This window comes from Aethalodelphis obliquidens, unplaced genomic scaffold (assembly GCF_003676395.1).
Source record: "Aethalodelphis obliquidens isolate GAN/ISIS:26980383/991018 unplaced genomic scaffold, ASM367639v1 scaffold20, whole genome shotgun sequence".
Lineage (NCBI taxonomy): Eukaryota > Metazoa > Chordata > Mammalia > Artiodactyla > Delphinidae > Aethalodelphis > Aethalodelphis obliquidens.
This window is the reverse complement of record NW_020837964.1, coordinates 14363946-14383514: the sequence shown is the minus strand read 5'-3', so window position 1 is coordinate 14383514 and position 19569 is coordinate 14363946. Positions and strand designations below refer to the sequence as shown.

At 44.2% G+C, this 19569-nt stretch overlaps 2 protein-coding genes and 1 pseudogene across 3 annotated transcripts in view; 1 reads left to right on the top strand and 2 right to left on the bottom strand.

Moving 5' to 3' along the window:
* Positions 1-19569, top strand: part of ZNF19 (zinc finger protein 19) — a 111860-nt gene that overhangs the window by 19592 nt on the left and 72699 nt on the right. The window lies entirely within an intron of this gene.
* Positions 3280-4842, bottom strand: LOC113627106 (putative protein BRICK1 pseudogene; annotated as a pseudogene).
* Positions 6885-8942, bottom strand: CHST4 (carbohydrate sulfotransferase 4). The gene has a single exon (XM_027119358.1). It carries the CDS (start codon positions 8668-8670, stop codon positions 7495-7497), a length of 1176 nt encoding a protein of 391 aa, XP_026975159.1. The 5' UTR covers positions 8671-8942; the 3' UTR covers positions 6885-7494.

Here is a 19569-nt window from a genome sequence, read left to right as displayed (position 1 = left end):
GCGTCTCCCTCCCACCCACCCTATCCCACCCCTCTAGGTGGTCACAAGGCACCGAGCTGATCTCCCTGTGCTATGCGGCTGCTTAAATTGGGCAGTTTTATTACAGTGTGATAAATGCTATAATAGAAAGCATGTAAAAGTGGCATTCAAGGGCTTCCCTTGTGGCGCAGTGGTTGAGAGTCCGCCTGCCAATGCAGGGAACGCGGGTTCGTGCCCCGGTCCGGGAAGATCCCACATGCCGCGGAGCGGCTGGGCTCGTGAGCCATGGCCGCTGAGCCTGCGCGTCCGGAGCCTGTAGCTCCGCAACGGGAGAGGCCACAGCAGTGAGAGGCCCGCATAACGCAAAAAAAAAAAAAAAAAAGTGGCATTCAACAGAGGCTTAAGGATCAAGCCAGGAAAAACTTCCAGAGGGTATGTTTTAGTTGAGAACTGAGGGATCAAAAAAATGAGCCAGAGAAGTTGAAGGTGGGACAGAACAGGGTATTCCAGGTGGGAGAAGCAGCATGATCTAAGATCTAGACATGGTACATTGGTAGAACTTCACATTTGAGATGGGGGAAGTGGAGTCTAAGAGGGAGTTATTAGAGAAGAATGCAAGGGACGGACCTTGAAAGGCTTTCTAAACCTGAAAGTCCTTATGGAGAGGGGGAAAGGGTTGCAGGTGAGTGTTGAAGTGATCATAAATTGATGGAGGTGATTATAACTGCCTGTGAACTAAGCTGCCCTCATGTGATTTTCTCCATTCAGAATTTGCCTGCTTGGGCTTGGGAGAAGGCAAGGAGAAGGCAGAGTGCTGGGAACGTCCAGGGTTATGAGTGCTGAAGATAATTCAGCATTTCTCCAACTGCTCTTTCTCTAAACATTCTACTGACAGATGTTAACAGGATGAAAACATCCTTGGTCAAAGAAGTTTGGGAGAACTGCTATATACTCTAATCCCTTCTTAATATACACATAAACATATTTGAAGTTCTGAGGGTCTCACATTTGAAAACCCAGTTAAATTTAGTGTAGTCAACTTTTTAAAGCTTATTTGCATCTAGAATGGCCTGTGTGTGTGTGTGTGTGTGTGTTGCATCTGCTAAGGTCTCATAGTTTGGTTCATGATGGATCAGATAATCATTCACCTTACCACTACATAAAATAATAGGAGCCTTTATTTCTTTTCATTCAGCATGTTTAAATTATAGGTAGTTAGTCATTTAAGTCCACATTGATTTAGGGTAGAGCAATGGCTAACTTTTTCTGAAACGTACCTCATTCTTTATGAACCTATTTTACGTTCCTATTCCATTTGTTACCAACTCTTGTCATAAATTTAAAAAACAAACAAAGCATAAACTAGCTTCCTTATTTTTCATCCAGGATCATAAGAAGCCAGTGTGAAAATTGGCAAGGAAAGCTGGACCATGCCAAATGGTTAGGATTAGGGCTGGCGGGGAGGACAGCTGTCAAGAATTACTTGTATTATTATCTTACTAATAATAATAACCAGCGTTTTCACGGTCTTTACAGTTTACAGATTACACTTATATGTGTTATTTTACATAATCACATTCAATTATTGATGAGCAGGGTACAGCTATCATTGGTGAGAGCAAGGAACATAATTTGGGGAGATGACAAATGAAAAGACATGTTGAGGAAAAAAGAGATAGGAGCTGGGTGGGAAAGGAGTTTAAAAAATACTGGGGACAGTAGTCTAAAGCATGCATTCCCAATGGAGGTGAAAATTACCAAGGGGGTGAAAAGCAGTTTTGGGGAGGCCAAAAAAGAAAGAGTAGATATTATGGTGGTTTGTGACCCTCCAAAGGGCCACCATACAAAAACAGACATGCAGTGTATTTACGGTATTAACATTTCATGGCAGAGGTGCAATTAGGGAAAAAATGTCTAAAAAAGCTTGTTGAGGGTGAGGGGGTGATAATAAAAAAAAGGTTGAGGAACTGTGATGTAAACTCTGTGGTGCCCATGGAACTTTTTGACGTTTGTCAGTGGTTCTTCTGTTCTCAGACATGTTAGACAACTCATTTGTCTAGCACTGTGTCTGCTCATGGCTTCACTTGTCTGCCCATCTTCCCCAAGGCCCTAAATGACCATGTTTTGCCCCTTTAAACTCTTCTCTTCAAGCTACAGCTGACTGAATTAGGGTGGATGCAAGCAAAGACCGGTTAAGGCATAGATTGGCCAGTGAGTGACCGGGAAGCCTGGCTGCACTCACTTCCTCTCATCAGACTTCCATGGTGCTGTATTGGTGTAATGTCTCCTCCACTTCTCCCTTTCAGATGACTGGAGTGGGTATCAAAAGAGCCCAGGTTATGACATCTCCCCAGTCAAGACGCTTTCAGTCTCACTTGAGTGAGATTGAATGTAATTGAATGAAGATGGAAGAGAAATTTATTTGAATCATTAGCTCTTTGTCCTTTATATACTAATCATATATCAGTTTAGGGAGGGCTTTCCTGTACATTGTAGGTTTAGCAGCACTCTAGGCCCCTCCCCAGTAGATTCCAGAAACAGCCCCCTCCCAAAGCGTGACAACCAAAAATGTCTCTAGGCGTTGCCAAATGTCCACTGGGGGGCAAAGTCACCTCTGGTTGAGAACTACAGATATTGAGAAACTAGAATATCAGAAAATTATCACTCTCCTAATGGTATCATTATGATCAGAAATGCCATAAAGGGTTTGTGATCTGCTGTTAAACATCATCTTAATAAGGATGTTACCAGAAATTATGGAAGACAGTCCTTGAGAGCCGAGACCAGTGTTGTTACCAAGATATTCACAGCTAACAATAGTGAGCAGCAGATGCTTTCTAAGCATGTTCCGTGTATTAACTCATTAGTTCTCCTGGCAACTCCAAGGAGTTGGTACTACTATTATTCTACCCACCCTACAGGTAAGGGAACCGAGACATGAGATGTTAAGGGACTTGCTGAGGTCACCCAACTGGTGATAGCAAAGTCACCCAGGCAACCCAGTTCTAGAGCCCACATTCTTTTTAAATTTATTTATTTTTGGCTGCGTTGGGTCTTCGTTGCTGTGCATGGGCTTTCTCTAGTTGTGGCGAGCAGGGGCTACTCTTCATTGCGGTGCGCAGGCTTCTCATCATGGTGGCTTCTCTTGTTGCAGAGCACCGGCTCTAGGCGCGTGGGCTTCAGTAGTTGTGGCACACAGGCTCAGTAGTGGTGGCTCATGGGCTCTAGAGCACGTGCTCAGTCGTTGTGGCGCACAGGCTTAGTTGCTCTGTGGCATGTGGGATCTTCCCGGACCAGGGCTAGAACCCATGTCCCCTGCATTGGCAGGCAGATTCCCAACCACTGCGCCACTGGGGAAGCCCCCAATTAGGCATTTCAGGCCATTATGTTTTCTCTAGACATGAAAGAGCTCATTCCCCAAACCTAATTACTAGCCCTGAGAAATTTAGATCAAATTCATCCCTCATCTATGTTCAAACTCATCCTTAGATCTCATGCAGCTCAATAGGCTTGGGAGGCAAACAAATGCCTTCCTATTTGGGGGTTGGGGGCTGGAACAGATACCTCCAAAGTGGAAAGGCTGTTTTGCAGAGCACAGTCCTCTATACCCATCATGGGTTCTCAGCTCCCCGAATTCCCCATGTTTCATAACTGAGTGTACTGCCACTCGCATCCCTGAACTCTGGTGCCAGCCGTCTGAGCACTTCAATAGGAGATGTTCCATTGCTCTCTAAGTCTCTCTCAGCACTGGGTCAGAGTTTTATTTATTTATCTATTTATTTTAAAGTTGAGGAGTTTATTAGGGAAATATGAAAGGTTAAGACACCTCAAGTGACAGAAAGAAAACTCTGAAAATGTCCCTTTTCAAGCCAAGTGGAGGCCTGGCCTTGACCTTCCCAAAAGGACAAGAAACTGATGGGTTAGCAACAACATTCTCTGGCAGCCACCTCACCAGGGCTCCTCAGCCAGGAATGCTTCCCACCCCCGGCCAAAGTTGGGGAGGAGACAGACTATTTATAGAAGCAATGCAGAGGCAATGAGAGCTGTAAGGAAAGGCTGAGAGAGAGAGAGAGAGAGAGAGAAAGGTGGGGAGGACCTGGACAGAGTCTCAGGCTTTTGGCTCTTAGCACCTCAGATGTGTTGACAAGTAGTTGTACAAAGTGTTACTGAAGAGGTAAAGTGCCTACTGTTGTTTCTGAGAGTTCCCCTGGACTCCTTCCCACGCGCCACATCACACTGCTGGGTGTACATGGCAGAGCCCAAAGGTCACAGTTTTGAAATAAAGAAAAACAAGAATAAGCCCTGTTGTTCTTTAAGGAGAGAGGAAGGAACTGAAGACTGCTGGGGCCTTTCCCACGAGGCCTTTTTGTTCTGCAAAAGCAACTTCCTAGCAGCAGCATGGCACAATTATAGGTGAGAGTCTCATCGCTTGTCACCCTCGCTTCATTCAGTGTACTCTATTCTCTGTTCAAGAGCTGTCAGTTTCTCGTTTAGTGCTGCGAGTCTTGAGTGGAGAAAGTCTGCGATATCAAACGAGTGGAGAAAGTCTGCGATTTTCTTGCTGCTGCTGGTGATGACCTCAATGTACTCCCAGCTCGCCCCGTCCTGGTGAACCTCGCGCTGCACTGGATCCTCTTGTCCCACCATGGCTGCTGCCTAAGGAAGCGCGACTAGGTCAGAGTTTTAGAGGTTATGTAGCATGATTTTATACTGCACAGTTTTATGTTATATAAAAGTGCCATTATAGTATTGTTATATATTCTCTAAACATTTTTGGGCAGGGTGCAATTTGAGGTTAAGGATAAGATGCTACAAACAAATAGAAATTAATTTAGGCCAGAACTGTCCAATAGAACTTTTGCAGTGATGGAAATGATTTACATCTGTGCTGTCTGGTACAGTAGCCACTAGCCACACGTTGCTATTGAGTACTTGAAAGATGGCTAGTGCAACTGAAGAACTGAATTTTATTTTAATTCTAACTTATTTAAATCTAAACAGCTGCCAGTGGCTCCTATATAGGGTAGTGTATAGGCTGTCTTTCAAGAGGATGGCTACTAGCTGTCTGGACCTCATCTGACTTAGGACTTGGAATATAGGAAATTTAAAGCTGTTTTAAAGTAGATCTTAAATAAGATCCTGAGATTTCCATGGGGCTAGTCTCTTTCCTTGTCTTGGGACGGGTGACTCATTTGGAGATGGAAAAGCAAGCAGCTCTGTACTCCAGCATCCCACAGAGATGGTTCCTAAGGAAGTTGCTGACTTTAAGACAATTCAGGTAGAGGCTGAAATGTCAGAGGGGAAATCAGAGATGGTCGAGTCTATCACTGTCTCTCCCCCTCACTGGCCCTCTTCACTCTGTTTGCACCCTCACCTACTGCCCTGGCCTTATTTTCAACGTTGGGGAAATTTTCATAGTTTTGGAAGGTTTGGAGAGGCAAGAAGCATTTACCTGGGAGATTCTAGGCTCTCGAGGAGGGTCTAGAGTGGCTTGGGTTTAGGTATTAGGATAAATTCACTCCTTTAAAGCCCATATAAATTAACGTCAAAGACCCAGCTGGCAAAGGTGCCTACTCAAGCACTTCAGGTGGTGGTGCAGCCCAAGAGCTACTCGGCGGAATGGAGCGGGAGAATTCCCATCTGCCACCAAGGGAGCTTTGTGAAGCGAGGACCATGTCAAAAGTGGGCGTGGGGACAAAAGGAAAGATGAAATAATGGTATCTCAGAATTGAATAAAGTGAAATGTTTCGAAAGTCAGGACCCAGTGGTTCACGCAGTTCCAGACATACAGAGACCTTCCTATTCCTTCCAACCTGAGGACAGCACCTGTGTGAGGAGGAAGCGCTTAGATACTTGGCATGTGCTGAAAAGTCACCTGTCTTGGAACAAGAAGGCAGAGAGTGCTGTTGCCCAGGGCAGGGTGTACCATCGTCAGGCTGGCTGTGGAAGAGTTACACAGAGTCAACTGATAAACATGCAGAATCCCAGCCTCTCCTGGGAGATTCCATTTCCAGCAGATCTGAGGTAGGGCATGGCAAAACACATCTTTAACAGGTGATTCTGATACACAAACTAGATCTGGGGAATCCTGCAAAGATTGGGGGGAACAACTTTTCTTGTTAGGGGAGGTGACCAGGAAGAGCTGAAGAGCACCAGTCGTATTATAACCGAGGTCCTCTGGCTGAGGTATGAGATTAAAAGAACTCCAGAACCTAGAGTGATCCACCTGGTATTACTATAGCTTACGCTGCACACAAGAAAGGGCTTAGCTGCTAGCTGTCTACTTTCTACAAATTCTTAAGAGGACAGTGTATCGATCAGTATTGATCAGTTTAGACCTTAGCCCATCATCTGAACCAAACACTGTCTTAACATGTTTTTCTATGTGTGGGTAATAGATAATAATAAAAGATGAGAATATATATATTTATATATATATATGTATAACTGGATCACTTTGCAATACACCTGAAACCAACACAACATTGTGAATCAACTATATTTCAATAAAAACTTTTTAAAAATTAAAAAGTAACATATTCCAGTCAAAAAAATCTGTAAAGATGTTTAGGCTCTTAGTTAGGATCCCATAAGAATGAGCATTTACTACTAAGTAATTAGAAAGCATAAAAAGGTACACTCCAAACAGAACCTTATTTTGGAATTTTAGTGTTAACAGATGGCAGCTTCACAGGTTAAAATAGGAAAACACTGAGGGGAACAGATGTCCAAATTGGGCCCAGCCATCCCGTGAACTTAAAAGCTTCCTCTGGGGGCTTCCCTGGTGGCGCAGTGGTTGAGGGTCCGCCTGCCGATGCAGGGGACACGGGTTCATGCCCCAGTCTGGGAAGATCCCACATGCCGCAGAGTGGCTGGACCCATGAGCCATGGCCGCTGAGCCTGCGCGTCCGGAGCCTGTGCTCCGCAATGGGAGAGGCCACAACAGTGAGAGGCCCGCATACCGCAAAAAAAAAAAAAAAAAAAGCTTCCTCTGTTGTGCAGAGATTTTGTTCCATATTTGTGGTAATGGATAGCTGTGATGGCCAAGCTCACAGGTAAGCATCCAACCCTGTTGCCCATTCTCTGAGGGCTCAGAGTTCACATCCCTGTTGAATGTGCTGATGGACTGTTTGGTGGGAGACCTATTTCCCTGGTTTTTCCTGTCTCTCTCCTTTCCCGCCGGGCAAGATGTGGACAGAAGAGTTTATGGATTTACTCCAGTGATACTGCATGGTGCCACATAAGACCCAGGCCACAAAGTCTCTGAGGTATACATAGGTAAGAAGGCCAAGAAGAGAATAAAGACATTACTTCTGTTTTGTTGCTGGATCGTGCCCCTCACATAACGGTCCTAGGTCTCTTCTCTAGATATGAGCAGAGATGCAAAGATTTCTCGACTTGAACATGTTTGGGCACAACTCATGCTCACGCGTACGCTGACACACACGGTCGAGGCTCAGAAGCTGCCATCAGTTAACGTGGCTGAAGCGGGTGCCAGGTGGAGACAGAGCCTCCTCAGCCCTCTTGGTAGACTTGCTCAGCGGGGCTCCAGGTAGACAGAAGATTCAGCGACAGGTTTTTCTGCTCTTGCTGCGATGTGACAAGGTGGTAGCCCAGCAAATTCATGGTATTCCTGCAGACTTTCTGAAGCCGAGAAACCTTTTCATATGGCAAGGACCAGCGCCAGGCCTGAGAGACATTGAGGGCATTCCTGGCATTTGTGTGGAAGGCATGCTCACCCATGCCCTTGCCTCGAGTGATGTTGTGCACCCAGGTCTGGAGCTGGGGCAAGAATTTCAACCCTGCATATTCATACATTCGGGCAGTCTGGGCCAGGGGGTCCCGGACCAAGTCCTCATAGCGCACGAGCAAGTAGCGCTGCCTCAGGGCTTTGGGCAAGGACTGCACAGCCTGGTAGATCTCCAGCTGGCTTTGGCAGATGACTTGCATTGCGTAGTAGGGTTGATCCTCCTTTTTGAGTTTCTGCAGATGCTGCCCCATCACAATGTGGGTGTCAATCATGAGTTCCCCCGTGGTGTGTTCTCGGGAACGGAACACCGCCCGGGGGTCCCGGACCAGATGCACAATGTGCAGATTGAGGGAAGGGTCTCTCAGCAGCGGGTAGAGCACCTGCAGTTTGAAGAAACGGACCTCCTTGAGCACCACGTGGCTGTAGGTGCGGCAGGCCTTCTCCACCACCTCAAAGGGCTCTTGATTGCACAGAAGCTTGCAGTGTGCCTGGGGTATGATCTTATCTCGCGGGAAGATGTTGCAGGCAGGTGGAGAACACAGGGCCCGGCTGCCTTCCCACTGGAAGAGGCTGGACTGTTTTCGGGGGCCAGGTTTCATGTAGGCATCAAAGACGCTCATGTCACACAGAAAGACGGCCCGTATGAGATCCCGCACTGCCATGTGCAACCTCTGGGGAGTACTTTGTGTGAAGGTCATCCAGACGTGCCAGGCAGGCTCCATCAGGTAGAAGACGTCTGGGTGCTGCCCAAAAAGCTGCCCTACGAAAGAAGAGCCAGAGCGCCACGAAGACAGGATGAGCACATGCATGTACGCGGGCTTGGGTTCTTCCTTCATCTGCAGGGAGTTGAAGTTGTGGGAGTACAGAAGGATGAATAGAACAAAGACAGCCGCCTGGGAAGCCAGGAACAGTAGTAGCTTCATTTTTGGGGGCGGTGTCATGCTGAAGTAGAAGACCTTCAAGGAACAAGCAGAGGGGCTATGTTAGGCTAATGTTTTGGTATCTGGCTTCCATCCCATTTCTAGCCAAAGCTACTTTCTCCCTGACCTGCACCAAGGGACAATGTAGAATGCTGGAGCCTTCTTGCAATGAATTGCACAAATCCTTCTCGAAATTAATTCCTGTCCCTTGCAGTTAGTGTGTCAATAAGCACTATTTCTTTCTTTCTTTTTTTTTTTTTCTGGTACGTGGGCCTCTCACTGTTGTGGCCTCTCCCGTTGTGGGGCACAGGCTCTGGACGCGCAGGCCCAGCGGCCATGGCTCACGGGCCCAGCCGCTCTGCAGCATGTGGGATCTTCCCGGACCGGGGCACGAACCTGCGTCCCCTGCATCGGCAGGCAGACTCTCAACCACTGCGCCACCAGGGAAGCCCAATAAGTACTATTTCTTTTTAAGCTCTTTCTTTTTAGTCTCTTTACTTCCTCCCTCCTGGTCCTTCTTGTCCATGGAGCTACAAAAATGTGTGAACTCAGCCATATTTCATGAATATAGGGAAAACAGGTTCACCTTGGTGACACACATGTCTTCACACAGGCCATGTAGGCAAAGCTTAACCACAGTCTGACCCAAGTTTTGGTTGAATGCCCCATGATTCCTTCAGAAACTACGGGAGATAAGCTGACTTCTGAGGAGCTGCCTTGAGGCCCGCCCACCCCCATCTTGAGGGATAGTGCCAAGGCCATTTCTCACTACCCTCCTTCATCTCAATTAAGCACAGGACTTTCAATACCCTGAAGGATATGGCTGCAGACTATAAAACTGCTTGGCTTTGGTTTGGAGTTGTCTCCTCAGCGGCAAAGTGCCCGTGGCACCTATCATCTGATCCCCTCTGATTTGGTCTCATCCTGTGGGACTAGGGACATGAGGAGCTGACCCAATGCTGTCCTCGTGTCTGTGTATGTAATAAACTATCTGAATCTATTTGGGTTGAATCGTTGTTGCATTAGCAGCCAACTGTATGAAACTGTGGCAAGCCAACCTAAGAGCTGCAATAGTGATGCTGTGGCCTGTTAGCCACTGTGCTGCTTCTTGGGGTAATGTTTGACCACTTGACACAACTTACTCAGGGTTGCTCAGTACAGTTGGGCATGTTGTATACTGCCCAACCCTAGGGAATGCCACTTCATCAAGAATTTAAGATATTTATTATTTAACAAAATGTCTGGTAGGTGACAGTTAAGTATCTTGGTTCAGTAGGATAAGTACATTAGGATGGTTTTCCAGTTCTTAGATGTTAAATATCTAGAGAAAGGAATTTCACTTTGTAATTTACACTAAGGCTTAAACAGACTGGTGGCAACGCTGTACTTACTCCCTTCACACCAGGGCTTTGTGTGAAAAGACCACTGTTCCCAGTGCCATGCTAGAATATTATTCCAGGGGAGCTCTTAACTATGGGTTGAGATGACTCTGGATCATTCTGGGTGACTTCCTGACATAAATAACTATTGAGAAATATAATAGATATTTCACATAGTGTAAAATGTTAACAGTAGCAAGGTGCTAATTTGCATATCACTCTATACTCAAGAAATTCTTCCTTCAAGCTTTAATAAAGAAAAGAAAATATGTTTCTAGACAGTAATTGCAGCTGGGTTTAGGATATGCTATTCTCCTGGTGATAGGTCTCATCACCAATTTTTTTAAAGTTTTGAATAGCTAATAGTCACATGGTTCAGATTGTTTTTAAGAGTATCATTATCATGGACATTAAATCAGACTCGGAATTTAAAAGAAGGCTTCCTAAGGTTCCACATGCAGGAAGGGAATAAGGACAGTGCTTCCCAGCCTGTAGCCTAGCCTGTCACACTCCAGGTCTTTTACATATTGAATATTAGGTGAGGGGAAATCCTATGACAACAGTCATGTCTCTGGAGGAGACCTATAGTCATAAATTGGAAAATTTCTAGAGCTATTTGTATGACATACTTTTTAAAAGGATCATAGAATTTTTCTAGGGGAAAGAACACCTAAGAATTTTACCAGCTGCTGAATCAATAATCTCTTCTCTATTTACTGACAGCTAGTATTTATCTACGAGCTGGTGTTTTATCATCACTATACAGTGAAATATATACTTCCAACACCTGTCCTCCAACTGCCCATTTCCCAACTTGCCCCCAAATAGCAACTGGGTTCTTTTTTTTTTGCAGTACGCGGGTCTCTCACTGCTGTGGCCTCTCCCGTTGCGCAGCACAGGCTCTGGACGCGCAGGCTCAGCGGCCATGGCTCACGGGCCTAGCCACTCCGTGGCTTGTGGGATCTTCCTGGACTGGGGCACGAACCCGTGTCCCCTGCATCGGCAGGCGGACTCTCAACCACTGCGCCACCAGGGAAGCCCCTGGGTTCATTTTTTAATGTGCCCTTTCAGTTGCTTTATGCGTACACAAGAAAATTCAAATGTCTATGTATTCTTAATTTTTCCCCTTTTGATAACACAAGAAGTTGCAAGTTATCCACACTGTGCTGCGACTTGCTTTGTTAACTTAACAATATGCCTTGGAGAGCTTTCCATGGGAGTACATAAGGCGTTTCCTCATTCCTTTTTACCACTGTGTAGAATTTTATTGTGTAGATGTACCACAGTTTATTTAACCAGTGTCCACACTGATGAGCTTTTGGGTTGTTTCCAGTCTTTTGCCATTTCAAAAATTTCAATAATGACCTTTATGTTCATACATCATTATATAAGTATGTAAGCTTACTCCCCAGAAGTGGGATTGCTGAATCAAAGAGTACGGGTATGTGTACCTTTGGGATCTGTTGTCCAGACAGCCTTCATATTGGTCATAAACCATTCTGTGTGTCTAGAAGTCCAGAGATTCTAGAGAGTAAATTTTAGAGGAGGAATTGGGCAGTCACAGATGTGACTCTTGGAGTTTATAGCCTGCTTCCTGAAGAGGTAGAGCATGCTTTGCCAGCCCATGGACTTCCCTTGGAAGTCCCCTGAACCTTCTAGGAAGTGTGTAATGACCTCAACCAAACCTTGAGTGGCAATGGCCCAGAAACCCCTCTCTTTCATTCATTACAACAATGCATTTCCTCCACATGCGCCAGAAGATCCAGTGAGGATCATCTCTCCTACGTGCCAAAAAAAAACCCACTTTGCTGTATGCCAGGAAAATGTCGATAAGTGGGAATCCTTGTCTTGGCCCTGAAGGTTAGAATGGGGCCGGCTAAGATATGTTCCTATTCTTTTAAACTTGAGCCCAAGAGGAAATGATTAGAAACTAAGCCATTTTTGACAATGGCTCAAGAATACCCACCCCCCAGCCCCCCAAGTATTGAGGAAATGACTAGCAAGAGATCTTCTCCCAAAGGCAGTTATGAGTATGAGGAAAAGTTTGGAACAAAGATAGGAAATAATGGAGCAAAAGAGAGAGGAAAGAACTTGACCTGTGTATAATTATAAGGATAGAATTTTATATGCAGGGCCTATAATCGGCTCAGGAAAAAGCTAACATTTCCTAGGAACTAGCAACATAGACCTTTCAAAAGTACGTCCTCCCTCCCCCTATCTGGCTTTGGGCCAGTTCAGTGTTTGAGAGGGCTAGCATGCTCTGAGCCCTCCTTGCCTGCCAATAGCACCTGGTGTCATGCCCATTCTCTCCCAGAGCTGGAGCCTGGCCTTTGAACTCATCCCCAGTTGTCCTCAGGCTTTAATAGACCACGGTTCTCAGGAATTCCCAAGGAAACCCTCCGACTGCTTTCTCTGCTTTTTCTTTCCATGAGCAATTTCCCTGGCCAGAAGGAAAGTATGCTTTTGTAAAGTGAGTCCCATCTCTTGTCACTGGGATCTAGACGCAACCTGGATCTAAGCAACCCATGATGGGGCTGATGAGAACAGTCAGGGGACACTTTAGGGTGTGTCTCAGGGAAAGCTTATCCCTGCAGTCCCTGGAAATCAGTGGTAGAGGTGGCTCCGGGAAGACAAGGAAACTCAAGGCTTTTCATGGCAGTTTCCTCTATTCTAACCATCATCTCTCCCCAGCTGTCCTATATTAACCTCCTCTGTAGTCCTTGGGGTCAGGAAGCATTTATGAGCGGTCTGCGATGTGACTTCCATCTCAGAGTCCCTAGTCCACCTTCCTGAGTGTTCTTTTTTGGCTATTTGATTGCATGCTTGAACCTGCCCTCCCTGTTATCTAATCCTGAGTGTGCTAGCCTGGTCTTGATAGTAAGTGGCCTCTCTCTTCTGTCTCTTATTTCTCCCCCTCAGCTCTCCCCCTCATCCACTGCTGCCTTGAAAAACATCACGAAAGGGTGGTAGTGATGTAGCACCTACTTCAGGCACAGGGACTATGAGGCACCAGGATGGGTGACTCACCCAGCAGCCTGATTACAGAGGGCTGAATTATAGAGGACCCTCAAGTCCATATCGTGTAGCCTATTAGAAACAAAATGATGAATTCTGAGGAAAAAACCAAACATACATCAATTTAAGAGCCCCGGATTCCAGCCACTGACAAATTTCTAATTTATATTTCCCAGTGAGATTATGCCCCCCAAACCAGAAATTAGAGATGGCAGAAGACATTTGCACAGAGAGAGAGGAGAGCTGGATCGGGGAGACCTGCATCCACACATATAGCTGCAGAACCTGGAAACCTGTGAGATAAGCACCTGGGCAAAGGGTATCCGTACAATAACAAGCTCTAACTAGACTGAAGGGTCTTTGCAATTTCTGTGTCTCTAGTAACAACGACAGTGCCTGGCGTCTAGTAGGGGCTCAAGAAACATCTATTGAATGAATGACTGAATGAACAAACATTTGTAGCGTTTTTTTTTTTTACTATTTGAGGTGCCCTCACCGACCTGGGTAAGGAAAGCAGGACAAGATATTTTTTTTTATTTTGCACATATAAAAGTATTTAACTTCCAATTAGAAGTTCCAGACTTATCCACAGCCTTACAAGATAGAAGTCTCTTCTACCTTGGCTGACTCACTGGTCTCAAATTTAATCTTATTTTACATCTGAACAGGGCTCCACAACTTTGAAAGCCCTTTCAGCCACCGTAATGACAACAGTCCAATTAAATATATAGAACAGTGATGAGCCACACCTCTGTGTTTCAGAATAAGTGAACTTTAATTAATTGACTCAATGATAGAAATAGCCCCGTCTGATCAGACCCGGATCTTTTGGGTCCCAGGTCTGAGAATTCAGTTATCACACTAAATCTTACCTGAGCTAGAGAAAATCTGTAGCTCCCAGCACCTCCCGTCCCTACTCCCCAACACCTGAGCAGAGGAGAAGCTGCAAGAAGTACAAAGATCCAAAGCCAGCATCTGAATGAGTAAAACACGTCAGGGGGACTAGCTACAAAAATATACATCGGAATAGCCCTACTCACATTCTAGGCTCTTTCTTAACTCTTTTAGGGATAGAGCTGGGTGGGGAGAGGGGAGCTGCTGGCAGGCAGCTTGTGCTTTTCGGGGAAGATTATCCTGGTGATTCTGATTCAACCCCCCACCAACACCTCCCCTCCGCCATCGCCCAGAAAATTCCCAGCTTAGTTGCCCCAGGTTATCTGATACTCCGCCCCAAGAACCTGGGAATAATGGCCCTGCTTTGGAGGTGTAGAGAAAATTCTCTCCTTACCTTGTTAATGGCTTAGGCTTCCCCACTGCTCTAAAGGCTCACTGCTAGCCAAGTTGTGCAGCTTTTGTCTTCTGACTCACCAACTCTCCTCTCAGCTTCCTCCTCCTCCTTGCATCTTGCATAACCATCCCTACTCAGAGCAAATTCCACTGCCTTCTTTCTCTGGCAAAAAATTACCCACCTTCCAAGACAGGGTTAAGAAAGCATCGCTCCCAGAGAGACTTGATATTAGCAGCTTTAACCCTGAGATACTCAAGGGGTGGGGAGACTCTGCTGGAGTGGGCGGGGCCCGGAGAAGCAAAGGAGGAAGCATTCTCTCCCACCACTGGGAGGCGATCCTGGAATGTAGATCCCTTGAAGGCAGCTGAATAGGTTAACTACCTTAGGGCAAAGTGGAAAAAGAAAAGGGACCCCAGAAGTAGATGAGGTTGATAGGGAAATCGCAGGACAATGACAGCCAAAATGGACACAGTGTGAAACCTTGCTCTTATCTCTGCTGCAAAAAGAGGAGAAAACCTGGAAGCGATTTCTGGATTCCACCTTCCTGCTCACTTCACTGGATTTAGGGAGAAAACATTTTTTTTGGCCTCTGTGTCTTATTCAACATCTTCACCCTTCTTGCAGGAGGTAGTAACTAGAGCTATTACGTAGATGTAATAACTCGTTTTATGGGAGGACACATATGTATTGGCGTTTAGTTGGGGTACGGGAAAAGAAATTTCCCCCTCAAGAAAAAAAGAAACAAGTTATCATGGAAAATTATATCTTCTTACTAGCTGTGTGTACTCGGGCAAATCACACAACTACTCTGAGCTACTTTACATGATTGTTGTGAGTGTAAAACAATAGGTGAATTTTTATTTTTATTTATTTTTGGCTGTGTTGGGTCTTTGTTGCTGCGCGTGGGCTTTCTCTAGTTGTGGTGAGCGGCGGCTACTCTTCGTTGTGGTACGCGGTCTTCTCATTGCGGTGGCTTCTCTTGTTGTGGAACACAGGCTCTAGGTGCGTGGGATTAGTTGCTCCATGGCACGTGGGATCTTCCCAGACCAGGGATCGAACCTGTGTCCCCTGCATTGGCAGGTGGATTCTTAACCACTGCGCCACCAGAGAAGTCCCGATAGGTGAATTTAAATATATATATATATATATATATATTTAATTGAAGTGTAGTTGATTTACAATGTTGCGCCAATCTCTGCTCTATAGCAAAGTGACTCAGTTTAGGTGAATTTTTTATTCAATTAAATTAAACTTAGAGCTTCCCTGGTTTTTTCCAGGGAAATTTTTTTCCAGTAAGTTCCAAATAGCAAAACTGGAATTTGCCAGGCACAGGCAATTATTAATATAGCATTTACAGTGTATTTACAACTATTTACATAGCATTTACATTGTATTACAATGTAATCTCGAGGTGATTTAAAGTATACAGGAGGATGTGTATAGGTTATATGCATATACTACACCATTTTATGTAAGGGACTTGAGCATGGTATCAGCGAGGGTCCTGGAACCAATTCCCTTGCAGATACGGAGGAAGGGTTGATTGTACAGGCAAAATTATGCAGATCACTAAAGGGAAGTCTTCAGGTCAAAGGCCAGATTATATAAAGCAACACACCAGAAGTCCCAAGCCTTGAGTCAGCCACGAAAAATAGCCTGTATAGCTTCCAGGAAACTGATTAATTCAGAAACTGTTCGATAAATGTTTACTCCCTTTCATAGAGAGGGGAGATCCAGAAGAGAAGTCGCCTATAGTGTAGCACAGGCACAAACTGACTTCTCTTTCGTGGGCGACTAAGAGCCTCTTACACTGTATATTCTTGGACTATGTCAGGTAGTCATAGATTCAGCCACTGGATTTGTCACATTATTAACTTCATAATCACTGTGTAATTCACACAGACCTTTATATAGTCCTTCCTTCCTGGAGGCGAGTTTATTGTTGGAATTAAATGGACTGCCACTCCCTGGGGAAGATAGAACCAACATTTCGCTTGGCTATGAGGAAGGAAAAAAAAGATGAGGAAGCTCTTTTTACAACATGTACAGGAATAAAGGTAAATTGTGGTGGAGTGTAAAAGCGACTGATTTTGGAGTCAGACGTCTGGGCAAGTCATTCCACCTCTCTGAGCCCTAGAATATCACTGTAAAATAAGGTGTAAAGTATCAGTGTAAAATATATGTTCACCTAATGGAATTCTTGTGAATGTTAGGATTGGATTCATGCATATAACACCCCTAACACAATATTATGACAATAATGAGTATAAAAGTGGTAGTTATTATAGAATCATAATAACACCTCTTTTTTTCTTCCTCGGCTGTTGGCTTATTTTCCAAGGCCTTGAAAGAGAGAACAGGCAGAGTTGTGTGAGTCCTGGGATAATCTAGGCAGTATATTTGCTGGTTTCAATCAGCTGAGCCCCCTAAGGCCTTATCATAAGCACAAATAACCAGACCTGTGGTGGTGCCTTGTATTGATTTCAGTCGTGTGGCCTTCTCTCCCTTCCTGTTTCTCTCTAGCAGGTGGAAGAGAAATTTCTCTTCCTCAAGGTGACTCCATTGCAGAGACGTAAATTGAAGAGCAAAACTGGGCCGTTGGTAGTTCTGCTTTTATTCTTACTATAAAAGTAATACTTGTTAATTATAAAAAATTTGAAAAATACAAAATGTATAAAGAAGACAACACAAATCTCTTTACATTTTGCTGCCGAGAGAAGAGCACCATTGATCGTTTTTCCCAAGCCTGCAGAAATCTGTATAATTGGGATCACACTGAAAATATAGTTTTGTATTTATTTTTCCTTAGTCTTTAAAACATTTTAAATTATGAAATTAAAATTAAGGTATAAAGGTACAATTTAACAAATGATATAAAGGAACTACCACTCCAAAATAGAACACCCAAAAAACAGAACATTGCCAAAGCTGCCTCAGTATCTCTTCACTCTCACGTCCTCCCCCTTCCCTCATCATTCAGAGGTGACCACTTCCAAGGTAAGAAGTTCCTTATTCTTCCATATAGTTTATCACCTTAAGCAGTACAATTGACCAAATTGACCCCAAATTGACTTCTTTCTAGGTAGAATTATAGCACATGTATTCTTTTGAGATTTGCTTTTTTCATTTCATTTTATCCTTGTAAGTTTCATCACATTGTTACATACAGTTATGGCTTTTTTTATTACTGTGTAATATTCCATGTATAAATATGCCACAGTTTGTCCATGCTCATGTTAATGGACATTTGAGTTGTTCATAGTTTGGAACTATGACTGAATATTCTTGACATGTCTCCTGGCACACGTTTATACATGTGTCTCTAATAGAGGCTGGGTCGTGGGGGTTAGATCTGCTTTTTTCACTCACATTATATTGTGAGCATTTACCCATCTCAACACATATTTATGGGAGACATTACTTTGAATGGATTTATCATATGCCAGTATTCCAGGATTCTATTGACAGATGTTTAGATTGTTTCCAATTTTTCCTTATTGCATTTGCATATAATTCTGTGATAAATACAGTGATCTTTTTTTTTTTGGTTGTGTTGGGTCTTTGTTGCTGTGTGCGGGCTTTCTTTAGTTGCGGCGAGAGGGGGCTACTCTTTGTTGCGGTGCACGGGCTCTAGGCGCACAGACTTCAGTAGTTGTGGCTCACAGGCTCCAGAGCACAGTCTCAGTAGTTGTGGTGCACGGGCTTAGTTGCTCCACGGCATGTGGAATCTTCCTGGACCAGGGATCAAACCCTTGTCCCCTGCATTGGCAGGCAGATTCTTAACCACTGTGCTACCAGGGAAATCCCAAACACAGTGTTCTTAATGATTAATGAAGCACCTCCCACAGTGCTCAGTGCAAGTAGCCATCACACCTCCTTCCTTACGTGTAATACCACAGATCTTAGCCTCTTTAATTTGTGATCCATAAGTCAGTTAGGAAGAACTCCTGGAAAGGCTGGCTGGAAGCAGTCGTTAAGAAATAGGTATTCATGGGACTTCCCTGGCAGTCCAGTGGTTAAGACTTCACACTACCAATGCAGGGGGTGTGGGTTCAATCCCTGGTTGGGGACTAAGATCCCCTATGCTGTGTGGCACAGCCGAAAAAAAAAAAAGAAATAGGTAATTAATCGAAAACTCAGGGTATCCAAAACAGAGGGCACTTCCAAAAAGGAATTATGGAGCGTGAAGGTTATGAAAGAAGATCATTGTAGCTACTGCTCCTTCAGAGCTTGCGACAAACCAGGTACTATACTTCACACTTATTTGGGTTATCACATTGTCTTTGCCATGGCCTTAGGAGGTAAATTTCATAATTTCCAAATGATGGAATAGAGGTTTGGAGAAGTTAAATAATGTATCCACAGTTACATGGTTTATAGTGGCAAAATCTGGACTCAACCCCAGGTCTGTTGAAAGCCCAGGCTTACTCATCAGGTAATGTTACCTTCCTACATGACCGTGGACCATTTCTTTAAGGCAGCACTGTCCAATAGAACTTTCTGTGGTGAGGAATGTTTTTGCACAAATACAGTGGCAACTACCACTTGTGGACATTGGACACTTGAAATGTGGCTGATGCTACCATTTTGGAAAGTGCAGATAAGTTTGTACAGATCCAGTCCTTTTCTTTTTTTTGTTTTTGCTTTCAATTCTGTTTATTTTTTTAAGTCTGTCTTGAAAATACAAACAATGTGATTAATTGTGCCTTAAACAAAATCAGTGTCTAAACAAATTCAATATCTAAACACATCTTCACCAACGATATTAGGGAAAAGGGAAGGAATTTCAAAACACAGACCAGGAAACAATCACAAAATACAGGTTTAATTACTACTGTTAAAAATTAAAAAAAAAATTAGAAAAAAGAAACTACCAAGAAAACAATCGTAAGTACTTGAGTAAGTCTCGCTATTCTGAATAATGTAACATCTTTTCTAAATTGTAGATTTAGAAGTTTTAGAACACACAGACACTAAGGAAAAGAAAGCCTAGTTCCTTGGGAATTACTATCCAGTATGATACAATTACTTCAGGATAACAGAAGCAGAACCTTCCTTACAATTAGATTTTAACAAATGATTTTGCTGCTAATAGAAATGGGGAATGTGTGAATGACAAGTTTTGGAGGGTGAAAGAAAAAAAAATGGACTGAAGGTAAGCACTGGATACAGAACTGAGGTTTGCTTATTTTTCACAACCAAAAATAAGCAAGTTAAACTATCTTGTACAAATCAAGC

Excerpts from the sequence above, each read along its gene's own strand:
- CHST4 (XM_027119358.1), bottom strand. The coding sequence starts at position 8,670 with ATGACACCGCCCCCAAAAATGAAGCTACTACTGTTCCTGGCTTCCCAG.